Below are 25,954 nucleotides of genomic sequence, written 5' to 3' on the forward strand. Positions count from 1 at the left end.
ACATGAATTTTCTTTGCGAACAGAACAGCCTAGCTAGGGATAAACATTATGTTAACAAAGAGTGAAAGAAAGAAGACAATTTAACTCCAAATGGTAAAATTATTATTCAAGAGCCCTTAGTTGAACCCAAAAAACATATTTTTATCCCCTCACCATATCAATGAAAAATTTTGGCTAATGAAAAATTTTGTAAAAGCAATGAAGAAGGATAGTCCCGCATTCTTGTATATCAGGCAGAAATTTCCAAATGTAAATGAAGGAAAAATTAAAGAAGAAATATTTGTTGGTCCTCAAATAAGAGAGTTGGTCAAATGTGATGTATTTAACTTGATTTTAAATAATGCAGAAATTGCAGCTTGGGCTTCATTTAAAGATGTTTGCAAAAGGTTTCTCGGCAAAGAAAAATCTGACAATTACCACGATATTATTAATCAACTTCATACAGAAGTATGGTATGTAATATTTCTTTGAAAATACATTTCTTCCACTCACATCTGGATTTTTTCCCGGACAACCTCGGAGACGTAACAAACATGGTGAATGATTCCACTGACATTTTGGTGATGGAAAGCCGCTATAAAGGGAAATTGAATACTAGCATGCTAGCCGATTACTGTTGGACATTAATTCGGGATGTGCCTGAGGCGATTTATAAAAGAAAGCATCAGCAAAATCATTCTAATACAGGTATGGCCATGCAAAATTTTATAGATTTTGACTATATTTTCCGTTAATATTTTTTGAAGCATAATTTATTTAAAACTAAGAATGATAGAAAAATTGTATTTACATATCTGTAATGTATGCAAAAAAACAATTCAAGAAATGTTATCACACTTAGAGAAACATTAAAAAAATTTTTTTTGTGTATCAGTGTTAATCTGGTAATAATGTTCATGACTTATTTTTCCATTACATTGCTAAACTGCTTGTTTTTTACATTTAAAAACAACAGTTTCATTTTAATATTTTTCTGAATGCATTATCTGCAAACTACAGGATATTTCCGTTGATGCCGGTGAAAACCATATACAATTTCATCACAAGGTTTGACAGTTATATGAATGTTTTACTCTTCGGCTTAATATTAAGTATTTTCATAAATAGATTTATTTTGTTTTCTGAAACCATTAAATCTTAACAGTTCGCTTACAGCATATTTAATATCGATAAAACAACAGTTTGCTGGGCAAATAAGCTTCTCGGCAAACAGCAGACAGTTTATTTGTTTTTATCTGTTTTCAATAACTTAATACGTTTGTTAGAAAGAGTTGACAGTAATATTTGATGATTCAATGTGTGTGCTATGCAGTATTTTTGTAGGGCAGAAAAAACAGTTTAGTCAAACTGTTTTATATTTTCTAACACATCATTATTGGACAGGCCAGTTGTTTAGTCCACTTAGCGAGTATGAGTCGATTTTGGTGAGTCGCAGCTTGTAAATTTAGCCTTAGGTTGTTATCAGTTTTACTGTGTTAATACAAATCATAGATATTTATTCTTTGAATCTTCTATAACATAAGTAAACAAAATAAATTACATATGCTGAAACAACTGCAAACGGGTCCCCCCTTGCGTTTTTATAACTAGTATCGCATATAAGTTTACAAAGATTATAATCCTATGGTACATACTACTTGCACTTTTATTGCTGCAGTAAACACTTGATTTAAAATTATGTTACCTTAAGAAATGGAGACGTTACATGACCAGCATGACCTCTGGATTTAAATGAATATAAAAGTACTTACTTTTTGGGGGTTTTAGAAAAAGTATTGTTTTTAAAACTAAACTTTGAAATATTAGTAAACTTAACCAAAACATTAGTGAAATAAATAAAAAATTACAATTGAAATATAACAGAGAATTGTGAAAAATTTTAGCAAGAGGTTTCAAAAATGCATTCTTGCAAGAATTCGACATTTGAGGAATATAACTATTATGGTGTAAGATTGTAAGTTGTAAACAGTTCGACATTTGAGGAATATAACTATTATGGTGTAAGATTGTAAGTTGTAAACAGTTTATTTTGTTGTTAAATCTGATGAAATAAAATTAATTACACATGGACTTAAGTTTTTGTTTTTCCCCTTTTCTTTGGCCAGCTGCATAAATTAATAAATCACTTACATAAACAGATGTTAGATCATTTTCTGCCTTCACATTCTGTATAAATAAATTATCAATTTCTACTTCAAATTCATGCTTTACTGCACCACCGTCAACGAACAACTCTTCCTCTTCCTATAACAAAAAAATAAATCTTAAAAATTCTCATCTAAAAACTATAAAATTGAATTAACTAATGAATTTTTAATACTGTTATGCACTTCAAAAATAGGAAATTTAATTTTTCAGGAAACCATAAGACCTTGATATTGGTGAGTAACATTTACTGCCTTCAAGAAACCATATATGTTGAGTATGTGGAGTGATCAATCCTTAGGGTGACTTATTAAGGGGAAAGATCCTTTAGTAGTTGAGTAAACCAACTTTTTTATAGGTGTTATGCCAATTTAAACTCAGAAGCTTCAACCAACTTATTAAGGGCACTTAAGGGGCATAACTAAAATTTTCAATGGGTGCACGATAAGTTTCAATACCAGAGACTGGACATGATATTTATATTTTAAATAAATATTAAAAATTAACCATTGGTATAAAAAATTGAAACATACTACAGTAAATTCAAATAACTGAATGTAAACAGACAACCCTAAGAAATCATAAAACATAAGATAACATCATATCATTATATAATAGCATATTTCACATGTTATAGCAGTTCATGTATTATTTTTTAATGTTTTAATTAATGGTTATTTGTCTGGTATCCAGATTTAAATAACTTTTTATCATAAACCCTTATGTTTTCAACAAAATTATCAGTATATACATATTTTAAATATTCACTGTCAATTTTTTATGTGTTATTTATTGGTATTAATCATGTATTATTGTTAATTTTTGACATTTGTTTTTTGTATGTATTATCTACTAAAGATTCATTATAACCATAAGCAATTTGTTTTATAATATCTATTTATTTTTTAACTTATTATTATTTCCATTATACTTTGTTTAATTGATTGCTCTTATGAGTCGCTGATAATTCATAACACTTCAACTCTGTACAGTCACATAACTTTGGCTAGCTAGTTTACATGAATTCTATTTTGTTTTTATTATTTTTTTATTATTGATTTTAATTTTGACTTTTTAATTTAATTTTATTAAATGATTTTATATATATGCAATTCTTAGTTTTAATTTCTGTTTTGATTAAATTTGGTAAAGGATCTTTCAACAACTTTAAATCTTATATATAATATATGTTTAAACAATAATAAAAGTAAACAATTACATAATCTTGTGAAACTAGATCCCCCTGTAGTAATAACTGTATTGGGGGTTACCATCCATTATTTTTAGATGAGCAAAATAATAAACTAACAATTTATTGAATAATGTTAAAGTGTGGATTTCCAAGTGGATTTAAAAAATAATTACACGATACAAGTCTTGCAGTAATAAAATTTCAGTTAGTGACAAGATTATATATACATACATAAAGATTAAATAAATCAGAACCATAAATACAATACAAGAATACAGTAATAAAATTGAAAATGAAATTAATCCTAGATAAAAAATTGAAAGAAAAATAATGATAAAAATAAAATTTAATAAGAACATTAAACTTTTAGTCATCGATTCCACCCACAATCACAGGCCAATCAATTAAAAAACCTCTCTACATCTTCAATTGACAACCAATTATAAATTGATAGTGAAACCTTTTAGAGTCTTCTATGGATTTAAATTCCCTTGGTATGTAATTAAATATTTTTGGACCAAAGTATGAATAAAAACGTTTAAATAACTCAATTCTTGGCATAGGAAGACGTACTCTATCCGGTTGCAACAAAGGTCTCATAACAAAAGTACCAAGGATCCTATCCTGTTTACAGCCTTCACAATACGTCATTAGAATTCTACAGAAATACATATGATGCAGTGGCAAGATCTTAAGGCCTCTGAATAATGGGAAGGATTCATATCATCTACTTTACATGCTTCTAAGCAATGTAAACAGATCTAAAAGCACTGTAATAAGCTCCACCCCAACATATCAACCCATACTTTAACCTTGACTCTACAAAAGCATAATACCACGATTTCAGAACTCTAACAGGGGAATATTTTTTTAAATAATATAATTTATTTATACAAACACGTAATTGCTTTTTGAGATTATTAATATGAACATCCAGGATAGTCTACTGTCCAAAGTAATGCCCAAGTATTTCACAGATGTAGCATGTGAAATGTCCTCACATGAACAACCAGTATTCACCTTACATGCCGAGTGATATTTAATACATCCAACATTTTGTGCCATAATTTACAAATTGGCATTCATGTAATTTGTCTTATTTACATTTAATGAAATTCCATTCATCACAAGCTACCATCTTATGATCCTCTGGTCAGCCTCCATGTCAGTTTTAATTCCAGACTGAGAGGGTGACACGTAACAAAGTGCTGTATCATCTGCAAAGGTGGTCATGTGCCCTCAAAAAGAGCCTCGACATAAATCATTAATATAAACAAGAAACAGCACTGGTCCAAGTACTGATCCCTGGGGAACCCCATAAATTACTTCGCCCCCCTTACTACATACATTATTGACTTTAACTTGTTGGTATCTCAATTATTGCACACGCCTCTAATTCCAGCCGCCCAAAGCTTTTCCAATAATTCTCCCATTCATTACATCAAATGCCCTTTTAAAATCCAGGAATCAACCTGCTGCCATCGTTTTTATTATGAATCAATTTAGATATAAAGATAATAATGCATATTCAGTACTCTTCCCCTTTCTAAACCCAAACTGACTCCCACTAAAAAAATATATTGATATATATAATAATAATACATTCTTTTATAGATAGGATCGTTTTTCATCATAAAATCGATTATTTATGTTAAGACTCAGATTTCATTTCCTTTTTTATTTGTAAAAATAATTATTTTTTTTACTCTACAAATTTTTACTCTTTCTTTTACTCTTTATAAATTCTCACTTTTCTCTTTCTTATTAAATGAATTTGTCTAATGCTGTATTGTTAGTCAGTCTTGTAATAATTTATAAATTAATAAATTTTACTACCATAATTCATTCATTCAATATCAAAGCAGATACCGAAAATACTATCGATTATCCACGTAAAAAAGTATATATGATTTTTTTTCGGCCTTGTAGTTACAATTAAACATACATACAGGAAAACATGTGGGTCAAATCAAACGGTAAACAACAGAGGTCAAAGTTAGAAGAATCAATAATGGTCAAAATTAGAAGAATTATGAATCCTATATATCCTCCTTAGCGATTTATTGATTTTGAAGGCAACTTCTCTTCTGTTATTGTGTCAAGGTAGGTTAGTTTCATATTATGATAATTTGTTTCGTAAATTAAATATAATATATAAATAATAAATAAATTAATTTAATTTATATTTAAGCTTCCAGCCCTCTTATTGAGTGAATTTGCAAATGGATACTATGGATCTTGATGAAAATGTTAAGAGTGTGTAATCTTTAAATGATGCCTAAACCGATCTAAATCAAATTTAATTGAAAAGATTTGCTCATATTTTTTCGATTTTCCTTGCTCAATTTTCATCATTAAAAAAAAAAAAAATTATTACACAAGAAATAATCAATTTTGGACACCTAATAATACCGTTCAGAGATGCCAACCCACCCAGAAGGCCTAGCTGTGGAGGCGTGCCTATGGCATGCCCTGTAGCTAGTGCTCTATTAAAACATCATATAAAACAACAAAAATATAGTTTTATGACATCATTTAATAAAATTTTCTTATAGTAAAATGTACTATAACTATGCTGCATAGATATGATTAATCTTGAAACTCAAAAAGTAAAAAAATAAGAAAGGTAATCAATAGAGTAGAAAATCAATTACAAGATCAGTAAGGCAAGATTTTATCATATGCTAGAACAAGATAACAGGTAGGAAATAACGAATGTGATTGATGTTGGGTGTTGGTTTAAAGGGCCATTACAATTAATCTTTACATGGTAACCAAAGACAGTTCACTATTATAACATAAATCTATTCACAAATAAAATACTACCACAGGTAAGTAAGTAGTATTAATATCTTTAAAAATTCTGGGCGTAGAACAGTATGTTATGAAAACTTACAATCTGATAACACATATTACAATAAAAGTATTAAAACTAACATATTACCACTTCATGTTTAATTTCCAGATTTTCAGATTTAATTAGATTCGTCCCTTCAACTGCAAGAGGATCTGTTGCATTTTCGTTATAACCACAATCAAGCGGATCTTCTTTTAATTTTGCTAAATCAACTTCCTGAAAATGAAATAAAAAATGTAACATTACACCGTCACATTTATTTACAAAAATAAGTATAATTAACACACAATAAAATAAAAGACCTTACATGATCAAATGTATCATTTTCATAATGGATATGTGGTAAAAACAAACAGACAGTTTCTTCCATTTCTTTCGGTCCAGTTTCCAGTTTACTACTAATACAGGTAGAAACTGGTGTGTCACTATTAGAGGCTGTAACTGGTGTGTCCATCATCTGTAAAATAAGGGAAACACCCAAAGTTAAATTAAACAACCATTAAAAAACCACAATCTAATACAGAAGGGAAGGAGCAACTTACAAGCCCTTTTTCAGGGTGGCAAGAGGGGGGGGGGCTGCTATAAATCCAAAATGGCAGCTTTTATAACTTGGCTCTATTTTGTTGGAGTAAATTCCTTTTTAAGATTCCAGTGGTACAAATAGTTTATATATCTACAGTCATAGCAGCTGAGCAGCCAAGTGATGAGCATTTCAGTCTTATAATCAAGAGGTGTCAAGTTGAAGTCAATGGGTCATCTTTTTTTTAACTTCACTTTTATCTTATATATACACTAATGAAGATTTTTTTTTCCGAATTGGTTAACAAGGGACCATGACAATGTAATTTTTTTTTTATATTTCCTTCATTTTGTCAGAGCAACTGTTTTTCTTCTAATTTTATTATATAAATGAGTTTTTATTAAACAGTATTTATAACAATATTATTTATAAGAATCTGAAAAAATAAACTATATGAATTTCATGTTTGCTGATTATTATATTTGTACATAACAATTATTAACCTAACCCCATCAAATTCTGTTTTATAGAACCTGAAAAAAGAAAAATTTTAATTTTAATTTTCAACTTGCCTGTTACGATCTGAAAATAAATTAATAATTATCATCCTACAAATTGTAAAGGCATACTGAAAATTAAAATAGTTTTTTTTTTTCAATTTGTAAAAAATAATTTCTGTTGTAATTTGTTAATTCTTCATTCCCAATGAACTCTATTCCCACAGGTTCATAAATATTTTTATGTTAATGATTGTTATATTCAAATAAAATAATAATTAGCAATCATGAATTTATATAGCTTACTTTTTCAGATTCTTATAAATATTATATAACAAAAAGTCATGTGTTATATACGTAACAAAAGCGTAAAAGTTAAGTAAAAAAAAAAGCAAAACACAAAGACTTTGAACACCTGAAATCACCCAATTATGAGACTGAAATGTTAAGCACTCAACTACTGCCACTACTGTAAATTTACTTGTACAAATAAGATACTTGAACCACTTTTTTGCTGTTTAGCCTCCGGGAACGTCAGATATTACTTCAGAGGATGAGTGTAAGTGAAGTGTAGTCATGTACAGTCTCAGGTCGACCATTTCTGAGATGTGTGGTTAATTGAAACCCAACCACCAAAGAACACCCGTATCCATGATCTAGTATTCAAATCCATATAATAGTACCATACCTTTACTAGGATTTGATCGTTGGAACTCTCGACTTCAAAACAGCTGATTTGTGAAGACATGTTCACCACTAGACCACCAAGTCGGTGGGTTACTTGAACCACTTGAAGATCTTTAAGTAGACTTTATTTCAAAATTAAAACAAAAATTTGATTTAAAGTAGGGACCCCCATCCTTCTACCACCCTGTAAAACATCTATAACCTTCATTACAAGCTCATTAAATAATTAAAATCTTTATAGCTTAGAGTTTTTTGGTTTCTCTTCTTTTGGATCAAATTATAAAATATGAATAATAAATAAATACTGCGTCTATGCTATTTTTTTTATTAGACATACAATTTATGTTATATTACCAAATATAATAACATCTACTTCGTTTAACAAGTTGTTAAAAAATATTTCAACATATTTGTCTAACAATTAAATAAATTATGCTTAAAAAAAATATATATATACTAGCAGACCCGACAGATGTTGTCCTGTTCAAACGTTGTAAATCCAAAAATTAAAAAATTTTTCAAATAAACTATAAATTGTGAGGACTGATTTGATGAAAAAATATGACAAAAAAAATTATTTAAATTCCTGATGCCACCACACGTACAGTTATCACAACTCAACCTATCAAGTGCATGTGAGTGTATCTGTATACTGTAAACTTTGAGTACAAACTTAAAACTGTCTTAAATAATAGCTTGTGTTTGCAACCTGGTCTCTTAAATTTACATTGTGTGTCAATTGATCTGCCATTCTATTTAACCGATGGTTATGGACGATTTGTGCATGCCGTGTACGTCGACCAATATTTCCTGCTCGTCCACGAAGACGTGGCATTGTTCTGTAATAAATACACACATATATATAAGTAACTTATTTAAGTTAAAATTAGCAGGAATATGGAAGAAATTTCATTAATATGACTATTACTATGAGTATTATCAGTTTGTGATTGTTGTATTATTGTAACGGGTTTATTGATTAATTTTGTGTATTATGGTTAATATTTGTTTCTACTCAATATTGAGATGTCTGATGAAAATTGAATTAAAAAATCAAAATGTTGGAAAATTAGTAATTAGTGTAATTAATAAAAATAAAACAAATTTTATTTTGTTTTCAGTCATTTGACTGGTTTGATGCAGCTCTCCAAGATTCCCTATCTAGTGCTAGTTGTTTCATTTCAATAAACCCCTACATTCTAGATCCCTAACAAGTTGTTCTACATATTCCAAACGTTGCCTGCCTGCACAATTTTTTCCTTCTACCTGTCCCTCCAATATTAAAGCGACTATTCCAGGATACCTTAATATGTCCTATAAGTCTGTCTTTTCTTTTAACTATATTTTCCCACATGCTTCTTTCTTCATCGATTTGCCGCAACACCTCTTCATTTGTCACTTTATCCACCCATCTGATTTTTAACATTCTTCTGTAGCACCACATTTCAAAAGCTTCTAATCTTTTCTTTTCAGGTACTTCGATTGTCCATGTTTCAATTCCATATAAAGCTACGCTCCAGATATGTACTTTCAAAAATCTTTCCCTGATGTTTAAATTAATTTTTGATTTAAGCAAATTATATTTCTGACTGAAAGCTCGTTTTTTTCTGTGCTATTCAGCACTTTATATCGCTCCTGCTTCGTCAATCTTTAGTAATTCTACTTCCCAAATAACAAAATTCTTCTACCTCCATAATCTTTTCTCTTCCTATTTTTACTTTCAGTGGTCTATTTTAGGTTTTTCTACTACATTTCATTACTTTCATTTTCTTTTTGTTTATTTTCATGCGGTAGTTCTTGCATAGGACTTCATCCATGCCGTTCATTGTATTTTCTAAATCCTTTTTATTCTCAGCTAGAATTACTATATCAGCAAATCGTAGCATCTTTATCTTTTCATCTTGTACTGTTACTCCAGATCTGAATTGTTCATTAATATCATTAACTACTACTTCTATGTAAAGATTAAAAAGTAACAGGGATAGGGTACATCCTTGTCGGACTCCCTTTCTTATGTTCTTAAATTATTACTGTTGCTGTTTGGTTCCTGTAAATGTTAGCAATCATTCATCTATCTCTGTATTTGAACCCTAAATTTTTTAAAATGCTAAACATTTTATTCCAGTACTTATAGAATGCCCTTTCTAGGTCTATAAATGCCAACTATGTGTTTAATCTTACTTCTACTATTAATCAGAGGCCTAAAATTGCTTCCCTTGTCCCTATACTTTTCCTGAAACCAAATTGGTCTTCTCCTAACACTTCTTCTACTCTCCTCTCAATTCTTCTGTACAGAACTCTTGGGGGAACTTTTGGGGCATGGTTAGTTAAGCTAATTGTTTGTATTCTTCACATTTATCTGCTCCTGCTTTTTTTGGTATCATGACTATAACACTCTTTTTGAAATCTGATGGAATTTCCCTTTTCCATAAATATTACACACCAGTTTGTATAATCTATTAATCGCTTCCTCACCTGCCTCAAAGTAATTCTACAGGTATTCCATCTATTCCAGGAGCCTTTCTGCCATTCAAATCTTTTTAATGCTCTCTTAAATTCAGATCTCAGTATTGTTTCTCCCCTTTCAACCTCTTCGAGTTCCTCTTCTTCCTCAGAAACACCATTTTCTAATTCATTTCCTCCGTATAACTCTTCAATATATTCTACCCACCTATCAACTTTGCCTTTCGTATTATAAATCGGTGTACCATCTTTGTTTAACACATAATTAGATTTTAATTTATGTACCCCAAAATTTTCCTTAACTTTCCTGTATGCTTCGTCTATTTTACCAATGTTCATTTCTCTTTCCACTTCTGAACACTTTTCTTTAATCCACTCTTCTTTCGCTAGTTTGCACTTCCTGTTTATAGTATTTTTTAATTGTCGATAGTTCCTTTTCCTTTCTTCATTACTATCATTCTTATATTTCTTTGTTCATCCATCAGCTGCAACATATCCTCTGAAATCCAAGGTTTTCTACCAGTTTTCTTTGTTCCGCCTACGTTCGTTTCTACTGATTAAAAAATTTCCTTTTTAACATTCTCCCATTCTTCTTCTACATTTTCTACCTTATCTTTTTTACTCAGACCTCTTGCGATGTCCTCCTCAAAAATCTTCTTTACCTGCTCTTCCTCAAGCTTCTCTAAATTCCACTGATTCATCTGACACCTTTTCTTCAGGTTTTTAAACCCCAATCCACATTTCATTTTCACTAAATTATGGTCGCTATCAATGTCTGCTCCAGGATAGGTTTTGCAGGCAACAAGTTGATTTCAAAATCTTTGCTTATCCCCTCTTTCATTCCTTTTGCCCAGCCCATATTCACCCTCTATATTTCCTTCCTTGCCTTTTCCAATGCTTGCATTCCAATCTCCAACTATTATTAAATTTTCATCTTCTTTTATATGTTTAATTGCTTCATCAATTTCTTTGTATACACACTCTACCTCATCATCATCATGGGAACTTGTTGGCATATAAACATTAACAATCGTTGTCGCTTTATGCTTATTAAAATTTACGTTCAATTTTATCCTTATTACAACGATTCTATCTCACTATGCATTATGAAATACTCTACTCTCTTCCCTATCATTTTGTTCATTACGAAACCTACTTCTGCCTGCTAATTATTTGAAGCTGAGTTAATTATTCTAAAATCACCTGACCAAAAAACCTCTTCCCACCGAACCTCGCTAATTCCTACTACATCTACATTTATCCTATCCATTTCCCATTTTAAATTTCTAACCTACCAACCTTTTTTAGACTTCTACCGTTCCACGCTCCGACTCGTATGATGTTATTTTTTAATTTTCTGGTGATCCCTTCCTTAGTAGTCATCCCCACCCGGAGATCTGAACAGGGGACTAGTTCACCTCCGGAATATTTCACCAAGGAAGGCGCCTCCATCATTGTTATATGAAAATGCAGAGTTACATTTTCTTGGAAAAAAAGCAGCTGTCGTTTTCCATTGCTTTCAGCAGCACAATACTCAGAGGATTGAGTGATGTTGATATGGCTATTGAAGTCGTCCTAACTTACACCCTTAACTACTGAAAGAGCTGCTACCCTCTTTCAGGAGTCATTCCTTAATCTGGCTCTCAACAGATACCTCTCCAATATGGTTGCACTTTCAGTCCAGCTATTCTGTATCACTGAGCACTCAAACTCCCTCACCGATGGCAAGGTCTCATGATTCATAGAGGGAGAATTTCACTTAGGATCATTCTAAAAAAGTACCTCCTTTTTATTTTTATTTTATAATTTTGAAGTTTTATAACTATGTGATAGCTTAATTAATCAATTAATAAAAAAATTAAAGCACTGTAAAAAAAAGCAATGTAAGTAGTTAAAATTTTTGTAGAAATTTTTATAATTTTTCTCATTCTTTATTTTAACAACTATTTTACTAAATTTTATATTATTGTAAATTAAAAACAAATTTAGAAATTTTTTTTATAAAATTAATCAACTACAAAACTTATAACTTCAATTTTTTAAATATACTTTAAACTATAATTATTATAAGTAACTTATATTTTAATTTTATAAATGTTAGAATTTATTTTACAAACTAACATTTTTATTTTCAAAGAGCCATTCAATACTTTATAAGTTGCATAGTATCAAATGAGAACTGACAATTTAAATTTGTAGGTTAAGTTGATTGTTATTGAATGCATGTGTATACATCATTAAAATTCATGAAAAATCATGTAAAATACTCACTTCAATACTGCACCTTACAAATCTGCACAATGTATATTAATTAATTACATTTTAAAATGTTATTTCAATAAATAATAAAGTAATATTCTCAATAAATGTGCAATTCCAGTACATAAGAATTTTAATGTAAGAACAACACTAAGCTACAACGCACATAAACCTTAACCATCCCAAGATCAACAACACATAAATAAATAAATAAATTAAAAAAACGGATCAAATTGTGAAATCTAAACCATTCTCGAATCAACTTAATCACACACAAAATAAAATCAGTCCAGCCATCTAGAAGGAGTTCAGTAACAAACACACAGATAGAAGAAATATATATACAAAGATATAAATATATATTAAAAAAAACTTCAAACACATGAATGGTTATGTGTAAGTCAGTTATTCTTAAACATTGACGACAAAACTGTCTATATGACTTTTTGGAATGTACAAAGCTAGTGTAACTGAATTGAGATTTATATTAAAAAGCTGCCCCCATAGAGAGCTGAATCATTATACCTCTCTAATTTAATTTTATTCTGTACTTGGTGGATCAAGTTATATATATATATATATATATATATAATTTTTTTTTTGTTTTTTGCTTGTTTATTGAGTTTTGGGTTTTTACTTTATATTAGAATATATGTAAGCATAAGAAATATATTTAACAATGATGATGTTTTTTTTTTCTGACCATAAACAAAGTCTCATCAGTGACTGAACAAGATATTAATATAATAAAAAATTAAATTTAAAAGATTAACCTAAAAATTAAACAAAAGGAATACATAAGTACAGTATAGATTGAAAATACCCGTTTTATACTAAAAATAAAATAAAACCACAATTGAATTGAATAATTAAAACTATTCATATAATTATTATTAATGTACAGTGTGTCCCATATAAAACGCAACCCAACCTTATATTGGTAGGTATTGAAATAATAAAAAGGCATGTGTAAATGTAATTTTTATTATTACCATCCACCTTACATTTAGAGTAAATGTTGGAAGTGGCCGCCATCTTCTTGAATACAAGCTTCAATTCTTTTTACAGCGTTTCTTGCAACTTTTTTCAAAGTTGTGGCTGGATATTTAATACTGCTTGTTCAGTATTGACTTTCAATTGTTCAAGTGTTCGTGGTTTGTTGCAGTAGGCTTTTTCTTTGAGGTAACCCCCATAGAAAAAAATCTCCCACAGTCAAATCTGGAGATCTTGGTGGCCACAAGCCTCGACCGATAACACGATTACCAAAGAATTCCTCAACGAAATCAGAAGTTGAACCTGCATAGTGCGATGTCCCACCATCATGTTGTAGCCAGCAGTGTCTGTCTCCTCTTCCAAGAGTGCAATGTGAACTGAAATAAAATAACCTGATATCGTTCTACATTAATGGTGTACTCAAAAAAAATAGGACCTATTAATTTCTTCCGCGATATCGCACGCCACACGCCCAACTTCTTCAGGTGTAATTGTTTTTCATGATAAACGTGGGGATTTTCAGCACTCCAAATTCTACAGTTTTGGCTGTTTACATAGCCATCAAAATGAAACCGTGCTTCATCAGTGAAAAATAACGAATCCATAACATTAATTCCCTCATGCAGAAATCGACAGAACCATTGACAATATTGTAGCCGTTTTTCTTTGTCGGGCTCAAGAAGTTGAACCGTTTGAATTCGATAAGGTCGTAATTGTAATTGTTTGATCGCCCGATGAACAGTTGATTTAGGCAACTTAATTTCAGCAGACAAACGTCTGATCGATTTATTTGGCGAGGCGAGTAATTGGTCTTTGATTTCAGTGACTGTATCTGTATTCTGTGACAGATCTTTTGTGTTCCTTGTTATTAACAGAACCAGTCTCTCTAAATTTTCCAACTAACCTTAATACTGATGTTTTGTTAGGAGCTAGTTTATCTGGGTACTTATGGAGAAACAAATCTTGCAGTGCAACCACTGACTTCGTACTGAAGTACGACTCAACAATGAAAACACTTTCATCTAGCGAAAACACCATCTTGTCTAGCAATACACTAAACGTTATGATTGCATTGTTGTTACTATCGGTAGTGTTCTACTGCGTCGCCGCGATGTTCAGATGTTGGAAGAGTCCATTTCAGTAACGAGTAGGAGAGTAAGCTTGACTTTTGTAATTTCATGGATGAGTGATTGATGGGTTGCGTTTTATACGGGACACTCTGTATATATGTATATGTATAGATATATATATATATATATATATATATATATATGAGATATATGACATATATATGAGTATATGACTATTAAAAAATATGTGAATAATATATATATTATTCACATATTTTTTAAAATTGAAAGAACAAAAATACCATCTGCTATATGCCAAATGGCATAGATAGATGAAAAAGATTGCATGATAATCAAATTTTTGAATCCAGATGTATGGCCTTAAGAAATTGTAAACATTTGAAAACATACTCATATCATTCCCTAAAATATTTCTGATTTAGGTCCCAAATTAAAATTTCCAACACAGTGCCGCATAACAGACATAGTCCACTACTGTTATACTGACATACCGTCAGTTGGCTGTTGTAGCAAACACAAACGGATCATCAAACAAATCAGTCTGAGCCATCACATATCCATGAATGAGATATCGTGCTCGAGATAGTGTGCTCTATTCGCAAATGGCAAATAATAACTTTTACGGTTATTCCTACATCAAGAGCTCCAGGGTGACCAGTGTCCTTAACTGGACGAAGTTTATAATTGATGGTAGCATTCCATTCACTCTGCCACACATCATGAACCACACTCTTCAGAAAACAAACAAGACCATCCAAAACAATGCAGTTAGAGAAAGAAGGTTGCAAACAAGCACCTTTTGCTGCACGATCAACATAGAAAACAATCAACAAAGTGCTTTATCAGCACTCGAGTCAATTAGCTATCAGTTCTGCAAGTTATTGAGATCTGTTGAGATGGTAATCCTTTCTGTGGAGAGCTTAGTTTAAGGTTACAGTTTTGTAGAGAGTATAGGAAAAATCACCAAGGTATGGCAGTACTTAACATCATCTTGTAGGATAGTTGGTCAGGTTTATATTTAAATGTAAATATAGAGACACTACATGTTCTTTGCCGTTACATCATGTACCGGCAATGTATTACCATCTTATCAAGAGCACCTGTCAGTCCATCCTAAGTGGCTGACTCCGACTCAGATGACTACTGAAGTCAGTTTGTGGTTGATTCCATTGACCACAAAAATATAACTTTAACTTTAAATCTAACTTTAACCCTAACTTATCTCCACAGAACTGAATGCTATTTGACTGGAGTACTAATAACATAGACCAGACTTTGACCTTGCACAGGTCACTCGCTAATCAAATCTGCTTTCCGACAATTAGATTTTATGTTTTCCAGACCATAGACATATCTACTATGGTAACAAATGTCCTTCTACTATGCATTTTTCGATACATTTTAAGAAAGACCTATGAACATTTAATAGAGCTTCTCTCTTGTTATCTCTACAGACATTTGTTATACTCTTATATTTACACGGGTGGCTGGTACTTCTAGGTAAAAGTTTTCTTTAAGGTAACCTCATAAAAAGAAGACTTCTGAAGTAATGTTGGGGGAACAAGCAAGCCAATGAACTGAACCACTTGATCAATCCAATAATCATTGTATTCGTAGTCCAAAATTACTCTGGTAATAATTGAATGATGTACAGGAGAACCATCATGATGAAACCATGTTATTCTCTTCTCCAAGGGTAGTTCAAATGATTTTCTAGAAAATCTGCATATTTTTCTCCTTTCAAATTGCCATCGAAAAAATGCAATTTAATTAATGTACAGCCTATGATTCCGCATCAGACATTGAAAGTCCATGGACATTGATTTTCTACTTCCCTTCGCCACCGTGGATTTTCCAGTGCCCAATATGCATTTTATGTCTGTTTACTGCTCGATGATTAATATAAAACCTGATTCATCAGAAAAGCGTGCAATACATGTCTACCAAACCGGCATGTACTATTTGATTAAAAATGTTCATTAAAATGAAAATGGATTTTATTTAGGTTAATCCTTTAATTAATTGTTTTTATTTCAAATTTATTTTTCTTTTATTTCAAATTTAACATCAGCTAGATGTAACTAGTCAGATGGGCCAGAATTAATGAAACTATAAACACCAATTTATATGCCTACAGCAATTGTGAAGATGAATAATTAACAACTATCAATTTTAGAAAAAAGTCTGAAATGAAATTTTTTCAAAGAATTCGGTTGTGCAATAAAAAATATAGGTTCCTATTTAAAAAAATTAAGTTGAACTTGAAATTTTCCTTTATTTGACCTTATCATGGACAACATTGATTGTGAATATATTTTTTCTCCTGGAAATGGAAAAACTGTAATAAGAAACAATTTTTCTTAAAATGTGTAATTTTTGAGATATAGATATGTCCCAATTTAAATGGGCCACCCGGTATATATATATATATATATATATATAGGGCGTTTCATAATGTTCTAAGGAGTTACAAAAATTCAGTACAAAAAAAGTATTTCACTTACCTAAATGATAGTTGTACGAGGTGATGCAGGGACTCAAACAGTTTTTGTTAGAATCTATAAATGTTCAATATGTGCTCCTCTGGTTACACGGCACACATAAACACGAAAGTCTAGCTCTTGCCAAACTCGTTCTAGCATGTCATTTTCGATAGAGTTGATTGCATTGATTATGCGATCAATAAACATATATATATATATATATATATTTTTTTTTTTTTTTTTTTTTAAATCATCCAAGTAATAAATGTTTTGCTATTTGAAAATAAAATATTTTTAACATTTACCATAAATTCAAAAGGTCTACGACACAAATGTATTTGCTGAGAAAATGTGTAACAAAATAGTAAATATTTTAACACTTCCTTGCTATTTCTGGAGTTAATAGGCACAAAATTTAATTATGAATTCTTAAATAATGTAAATAAAAATAAAATAAACTTCATTTCAATTAAATGTAAACATCAGAACACTAGCCAATGTACCAAAATTATTCTCAAGCCAAATTAATAGAACACAGAACTGTTTTGTCTGCTTGTTTGCCTTTTCAGCTGAATGTCATGTATTATCGTCAAATGTTGTTGAAAATTACCATTTATATCTATACAAAAAAAAAAATTCAAGTACATGTCTGTAAACACTATTATATCATAAGAATATATTTTTAAAGAATATAATGGTTAATTCTGTCTTGTCTTGGATTAAATGCTGTAAAGGACCAAAGATGTACCTAGGAGAAACACAACTGCAGTTCAATAATAATAAGTTTACAACTTTCCTAATATATAAGGTTAATTTAATAGATTATTTAATATATCAATACATGGTATACTATGGTTAACAGCATCTAAACTCTGAATAAACTGATTTATTTTATAAGTATTTCTGTATACTTAAAGTAATAATTAAAGAACAAAGAAAAAAATCTTTTCACTGATATGATGGGGTAAATAGCGATGAAAGCTGATAAAACAAAACCAAAAATGTCAGAAGACATCCATTATTTTAAAAAGTAGTCATTCTCTAAGGCAAACAACTACTAATTATTAGCTCTGAATAGTTAACTGGTTCACGGTACCCAATCATTGGTGCTGTACTAACCAAAAAGCATGTTTTCAATTCACATAAAAATTAACACTTGCACTTGGCGATTAAATAAAATTGTATTAATTCAGTTACTTACGTCAGATTAATCAACAGTTACTGTTAAATAATTAAACAACAAAATTTGATATTAACAATCAAAACACTATACCGATATCAACTGTAGACAAATCTGGGAAAAATAGAGTACCTAACGACTCACTGATGCCAACATTCTATCATAAAGTTTTACAGATTGTAAAATCCTATATGGATTGTATAATTTTAAGAAAATTAATATATTTTACTATGAAGAAAAAAAAATCATGAATCCAGCCTTTTTATGAACCACATAAGTCTTTTCATTCTCATAATGCTTTAGTTTAATTTATTTACTACACTTTTGAGGTCTTCTTTGACGTTCCGAAACTGATTCAATATTTGGTTCTTTTCGGAATCTGACAGCCACTTCTTATCAGTTTTTTCTTTCAAATCAGTATTTGGAGGTATTTGCAGAGAAATTATAAATATAATCTAAAACTTATCCTACGATCGCTAATCTATTTTTTATTTATTCATTTGTTTTAATTCAAATATAGATCCTCCAAATGTTCCCGAGGGAGGTCCAATACGTATAATCTAACCAAATTTAATTTACGCTCACTTCGCTCGCTAACCTGGACTAGCGAGCGTAGGTTAAGTTTGGTTAGATTATATATATTTATTAATTTCAATGCATATACCTCCAAATACTCCATAATAACTTTAAATAGTTCCAAATACAGAAAAGGAAGAAAAATTGGAAAAAGTTGCTGTCGGATTCTGAAAACGTACCCAACATTTTACCATAATGCAGTTACCGAAACCTAATTCAGTTACAAATTATAACACTTTTGACTTCTGGATTGTGGTACAAGGTAACCTAACCCAGTAGCAGAATTAAAATTAATCTAACTACCCTTCGATTCACTGACTTTTAAGAAGTTAGTAGCTGAGTTATGGTAGCTTAAGTTAATATTGTCTACATTATTGTATAATAATGGTGGTAGTATAACCAAAGCGGTTACAAAACAAAATTTGACTCTCACGTTTGACTTTTTTTTTCTTTTTTTCTTAAACTCCCCCAAGACGACCAGCCCACGCTAAAAAGCTTAACACAGTCGCCTCAGGGTTTCATGGCAGTGCAGTCTGCCCTCCCTAGCTCGTCCGAACTCGGACATCCCATCGCGGTTTCTCGTGCCTCCTCGAAAACATACTAATCACCTCTTCCGGTGATCAGAATTTTTCTCTGCAGGAGAGCACCCTTCCAGTCCCTATTATAGCTGATCAAGACACACATTTCGTTTGCCCTTCACAGTTACGCGTCCCCCCCCCCTCAAGCACACCTCGAGGGTCCCCTATGCCGTCATCGGGGAGCTCCAACCCACCCACTCTTGCGCGTTAGTAGGCCCGAACACCCTAGGCATAGAACGCCCTAGGCTGCCTCCCTGGCCCCTATACGCATCAAGATGTACTTGTACCTGTCCTCGATCGCCCACGCATTCCCATGACCCCTCATTACTTGTTGCGTCATGCCTCCTTCGCCGTCAGCGGTAGAGCACCGCACACAATATCCCCCCACTCCATGTCCATCGGTATATCCGGCAGCATAATCCAACAACAACATGAGCAAAGACACATAATACAATCATAAATTCCTAGCCTAGCAAAGTACATTAACAAGTACAAAAACAAAACACATTTCGACGCCTCTTTTGACATCGAGGGCCGTGTGCACGTCAAGGGGGTTCCTCCTGCCTCTTCGCTGTTAGTACGAGACGAGCCACTCTCTCTACCTCCCTCCAACCATTCTCACTCTGGATCATGTGTCTGACGAGGTTATCTGGTGTTAAGGCCACCGGAATCTGACTTCTCTCGTTCTCCCACCTGACACAGTCGAACCAGGTGTGTTCGGCTGTGTCAGCTGTTGCACAGTACCTGCAACCCGCCGTTCTCCTCCTCTTGAAGCGATGCAGATAGCATCGTTTATGAATTTTTTTTTTTTTGTTTTTTTTTAACTTCTCTACTCCCCTGGGCCGGACCGACTTGATGGTATTACGCCACCCAGGGGAGTGTCCGTTACTCTAATAGGCCCTCTCCACCTACCGGCTACATACCGACATGGCAGGTCAGGCCTACCGGTTGGCTCTTTTGAGATTTTTTTTTCCTTTTTTTAACTTAGTTAAGAAAACCTAACAGTCAACCCTAGGAGTCCTCAGCGGCTCGTCGAAACTAGCACATCTCAGCATGCTGGCTCACACCGCTGAGGCTGTCCACCCAAACTACAATCTAAAAACCCATATTCCTTTCATCTATAATTTTTTGTTTAAGGACTGACCTTATGAACTCTACAACCTTTCTCCAATTCTCTACCCTACTGAGCATATAATCTATTATCTCTCTCGGAATCTTTCCGTCAATACCAGCATTGTATCTTAGCATTTGCCATTTTTGCCAATTCAGGAAAGTATGCTCTACATCGTCACATTCGTTACAATACATGCACGTAGGTTGATCTCTTTTGCCAACTTTGTGGAGGTATTCATTAAAGCACCCATGGCCAGTTAAAAACTGTGTGATGTGGTAATCTATTTCTCTGTGGCATCTGCCTGTCCATCTAACTATATCAGGAATCAAGGATCTGGTCCATCTGGCTACCCCAGCCTGCAGCCATCTTTTCTGCCATATATTATTAATATCTTGCCTGACTTCATTATCCACACGTCCTAAAAACCTCTCAACCCTGTGTCTAGCAATGAGATCAATAGGGGGCACACCAGAAAGCACACAGAGGGCCTCATACGAGACCGTTCTGTAAGCGGATGCTACTTCAAGCAATACCCTCCTGTTATCTTTTTTAATCTTTCCTTGTTCCTGTTAATAGTCATAGCAGGCCACCATGCAGGAACCGCATACAAAATCGATGAGACTACGGTTGTCGCAAGTAGTCTCCTTTTCGATACCCTAGGAGCTCTGTGCTTTGACATAATAACGTTCAAGCTTTTAATCGTTTTCTCTGCGCTATGACAGATGTTCAACACATGTTCAGTGAAACGACAATTTCTTTGCAGAGTAACTCCCAAGTATCTCAATACCTGAACTTCAGCAATGTTATTACCTTCGATATATATATCCACTGGTTCCAACACCCTTCTACCGGTAAATTTGATATATTTGCACTTATCCACAGAGAGCTGTAGTCCTCTTGAATGCAGCCATCTACTGACTATTTCGAGTGCTGAATTTGCCTTATCCTTTACCTCATCAATTGTTTTGGCCTGAATGAGTACTGCCAAGTCGTCAGAGTAAGCCAAAAGATGAACCCCTTCAGGGTATGTCTGCTGTAGGACTCCATCAAAGGCCAAGACCCATAACAGTGGACTGAGCACTGAGCCTTGTGGCACACCACTGCACATGCTAAAAAGTACCTCTTCTTCTTGTGTGACTACACACCTTCGATCTCTGAGATACTCCTCTATCTGTCTCCACAAGTATGGACTAATTCCTTTCTCTACCAGTGCTGTATTTATATGTTTCCATGCGATGGATCCAAACGCATTCTTCACATCGAAAGAAACAAGTAGAGGAATACTTCTTGTCCACCTAGTGCTGCTTCTAGCTTCATCAGCTCATTTCACTACTCTGTTGATAGCATGTACGGTGGATCTACCTCTCGAAAAACCATATTGATTTGCACTAATTCCAGCACCCTCCTTCACCTCCTGCACAATGCGGCCAGCCAGCATTTTTTTCAACAACCTTCCCCATCGTGTTGAGAAGGCTCAAAGGTCTGAAGGTCGGTTGTCCCCCATTGTGTTCTTGGGCAAGAAGACAACTCTAGCCTCCTTCCAACACTCCGGGAAAGATTTATTAATCAGCCTGTGGCTAGCCACCTCAAGTATTTCCCATGGCGCTTTTTTAATAAGGCTCTTGATGATTGCCGCTGGAATCTTGTCCGGTCCTGGACTTTTCTTAACGGCCAACATGCCCCCAGCACATTGCAGCTCACTTAAGGCAAATCGTCTACTGTCACACTCAGTAGGGATACTCTCCTCAACCGTCATGCGAGGAAAAAGACTGGGTATTTGTGCTTCGGCACATTCTTTTGTAAGAACGGGGAGACATTTTCCAAATCTTTTAGTAATAATTTTGTAGGCCATCCCCCATGGATCGTTATCTAAATCAGCACATAACCTAGCCCAATGCTCTCTTTTTTCTCTCCTTATTGTTCTATTAAGGGCTCTTCTAGCATCAATGTATTTAATGGATGCTTCCTGATATCTCTGCCCACCTACTAGTCTGAGTCTTTGTTTGATGCGTCTTTTAGCTTGTAACGTCTGCCTCAGGTACGCTATCTCTCTTGTCCACCAATAAACCATATGCTTTTTGACTCCATTACGTGACTCCTTGTCCATTTCCTGCTTGATAATGTTAGACAATGCTTCTGGCACAAAGTTCTCCATCATTGACAGTCTGGCAGCCACTCTGTCAGTTATCACATCTATTTGATCAACAGAAAATCTAAGTACAGGAGTTTGATCATTACTCTTGAAACTAATGTCCTCTAGAATCAACATCGTGGCATAATAGTCGCTTGCTATGTCCAGCTGGAGGATCTCCCAGTTCCACTGTTGGCTCCTCCATCTGTTATCCAAAATTGCTAGGTCAAGAATGGAGGTGTGACCCCTGGCCTGAAAGGTTGGTGTATCATCATTTATGCAATGGCAACCAACGGTCTCCATAAGTTCAGTTAACAATTCTCCTCTTTTATTCATGCGTTGACCGCCGGTTGCCACCAATCTGCTGTTGAAATCACCAAGCATAATAATCTTTTTATATGTGTTGTTAACTACATTTTGCAGCACATCAAGTGAACTGTTAAATACTCTACAATCAACATTAGGTGATATATATACGCCCACAATTAGCGCCATAGACGTCTCTACCGCAACTATGCCCTTGCCTCTGTAACTTAGTCTCCATGCAATTATGTGGCTGATATCCTTAAAAGCTACGTCTCCCTCCGTGTCTGTCTGCCATCCGGATCTTGCAGCCTCATAGATATTCGACTCGGTGATAACCAAAAGGTCAGCATTCTTTTCCACAACTATTCTGGAGACTAGATTGTGAGACAGCGTAATCCTGTTGACGTTAGCCTGCAGCATTCTGGTTTTTAATACACTGCCAAGCCCCTGTTCTGTGTTCTTGACTATTACATGTAAGACATTTCTTAGGTTCCTGGTAGTTAGCTATCAGGTGCCCTTTTCCACCACAATTAAAGCAGAGGTTAGTTCTATCCGGGCCTTTACAATCCTGACGTCGATGGCCAGTGCCCCAGCATCTAAAACATTTCTCCCCTTCTTCACGTATAAAAGCTCTACAATTTACCCAGCCTATTCGTAACCGTTGTTCTACCATTTTACAGGCTGCCTTGTAAGATGTAATCACCGTCACATTTTTGGTTTCAGCAAAACCTGGTCTTATAGAAGAGATCTTAACCTCGTCAGTATCGCCAATCCTTGCCGTAATTGCGGCCAAAATCTCCTCCTCAGTGGTGTCGCTCTCGACATCCCTAATATGAACAGTCGTACGCCGACCAGCTCTAGTCTTTAGATCCACTTTTAGATCCGCCACCTTATCTTTCAGTATACTCGAAAACTCTGCAGCACGTTTTGAGCCTTGTATTCTGACCAGAACCTCTTCGTTTTTCCCCTTTTTTAATGAGATTACATCTTTAACGTCGTCTCTAGCTACAGCCGTCTTCATTGCTCCCAGGAGCTCTGCATATGTTTTGCCCTCTGACTTAACTACTATTGTCCTACTATCCTCCGCAGGTGGAGTAGCCTTCTTGATACGTATTTGTCCAGGCCTGACCTGCGTGGCAGTCCCATCAGTATGTAGGGTCAAAACTTTTATCGTGTCCTCTTTTTCCCTATTCAAGTACGATACAATCTTCTTCATATAATTGCCGATGTTATTGTTCGGCACTATATAGAACAAATTAGTGGTATTACTCGAGATTCTCCTCAGAGCTTTTAATATAATATATTATATATATAGCAATATAATTCTTCTTGTCTAACCAACCAGTTGCTTATATTCGGCACTATTCTTTTGGTCACAGCCATCACGTCCACGACCGAGCCACTACCTCGGCCAAAAAAAGTGGGAACACGTTCCCTATTGCATGCGATGAGTCCCACCGCCGCAAACATGGTTACCATGGCGTATTCACTACCTGGGAGAATCCTATCACCCAATTCTTGACACGCAGAGTTTAAGCCTCCCGTTAAAGCTTCCGACTTCACTCATATCACTTCTTCTAGATCGTCAATAAATTGGTGAAATCTTGCTTCCCTGAATTTGGAGAAATATAAGCTGAAATTAGAACATGACCTGTTAACTCAATTGCAACAAACCCGTTTTCTCTAGTAACTCGTGACTGTGCGAACCGCCCCGAAACATTAGGTATGGCTGCATCAGCATTTCAATCAACTTCCCAAGTATAGGCTGCTGCTCTCCTCATATTTTGCTCAGAAATTGCTAGGAAATCGACTCTGTCGTTCACTGCCATCCTCCAAATCATATCGTGCGCAATAGCACTACAATTTGCATTTATTTGTATTATATTCATTTTGTCGGTTCATTATATTCAGTTGGCCATCGGACCAATAGTGGCCCCACTATCGGTCCGATGGCCAATCAGACATTTTGGGAGTTCAGAGGATTCCCCTCTTTTGTGGCCCTCTCCCCCGCAGTTGTAGCATCTACCGGTGCAATCAGGCCCATTACACTGGGAGGAGGAATGGTCCATCTCTCAGCACCTGAAATAGTGGGTATCTGATCTGATCTGCACTCTGCATAAGACCCATTCAACACGGACTCTCGCCTGTATTAATTTCATCACTGCTCGATAAATTGTTATAACGGACGCGTTCTGCGTATCGCAGCAAACAGGACGAGTCGATGATATTTTGAACTCGTCTTGGTTCCCCCTATTTGGACCACAGCATCTCGGACTTCCGCCTCCGTCGTGTCTCTATCTAAGCCTTTCAAATGTACCACCGACCTGCGATTGCCACGTGTTTTTAGGTCAATTTACAGTTCAGCAGCTCTGTTCCTCAGGACAGTTTTTAGCAGTATCAAGTGGGGTATCAAAACACGCGTAATTGAGGGTAGTACACAATGGTGGCAGTTAAAACATTTTTAAGCTTCAACTGTGGCAACGAGGAGAGAAAAAGATAATGGAGGAAGATAAGCCATCCGCTGAAACTTCGGCCGGGACTAACGTTCCTAAAATAGTCCAAAAGAAAAAGGAAGGAAGAGAGTCAAGCACCTCCTCTATGAATCATGAGACCTTGCCGTTGGTGAGGGGGCTTGAGTGCTCAGGGATACAGAGTAGCTGGACCGAAGGTGCAACCATATCGGAGAGGTATCTGTTGAGAGCCAGACTAAGGAATGATTCCTGAAAGAGGGCAGCAGCTCTTTCAGTAGTTGTTAGGGGCGTAAGTCACAATGACTTAAACGGCCATATCAACATCACTCAGTCCTCTGAGTACTGCGCAGCTGAAAGCAATGGAAAACTACAGCTGTTTTTTTTTCCAAGAAAATGTGGCTCTGCATTTTC

The 25,954-nt window shown here is 34.1% G+C and overlaps 1 protein-coding gene across 6 annotated transcripts in view; it reads right to left on the reverse strand.

The window, feature by feature from the left end:
* The window catches only part of LOC142322756 (uncharacterized), a 64,931-nt gene extending 46,420 nt beyond the window's left edge, over positions 1-18,511 (reverse strand). For 2 of the 6 annotated variants that reach the window (XM_075361832.1, XM_075361856.1), the window contains exons 1-5: positions 18,389-18,505; positions 8,608-8,737; positions 6,502-6,651; positions 6,282-6,410; positions 2,131-2,244 (exon numbers count right to left, since the gene is read on the reverse strand). In XM_075361832.1, the coding sequence (XP_075217947.1) occupies positions 2,131-2,244; positions 6,282-6,410; positions 6,502-6,651; positions 8,608-8,733 (519 nt within the window). In that variant the 5' untranslated portion in view covers positions 8,734-8,737; positions 18,389-18,505. Of the gene's footprint in view, positions 1-2,130; positions 2,245-6,281; positions 6,411-6,501; positions 6,652-8,607; positions 8,738-17,208; positions 17,344-18,388 lie in introns of those variants that run through there. The other 4 variants (XM_075361844.1, XM_075361850.1, XM_075361839.1 and 1 more) reach the window with 4 other exon arrangements.
* Positions 18,512-25,954: the final 7,443 nt, after the last annotated feature.

Source organism: Lycorma delicatula, chromosome 1 (genome assembly GCF_047948215.1).
Source record: "Lycorma delicatula isolate Av1 chromosome 1, ASM4794821v1, whole genome shotgun sequence".
Lineage (NCBI taxonomy): Eukaryota > Metazoa > Arthropoda > Insecta > Hemiptera > Fulgoridae > Lycorma > Lycorma delicatula.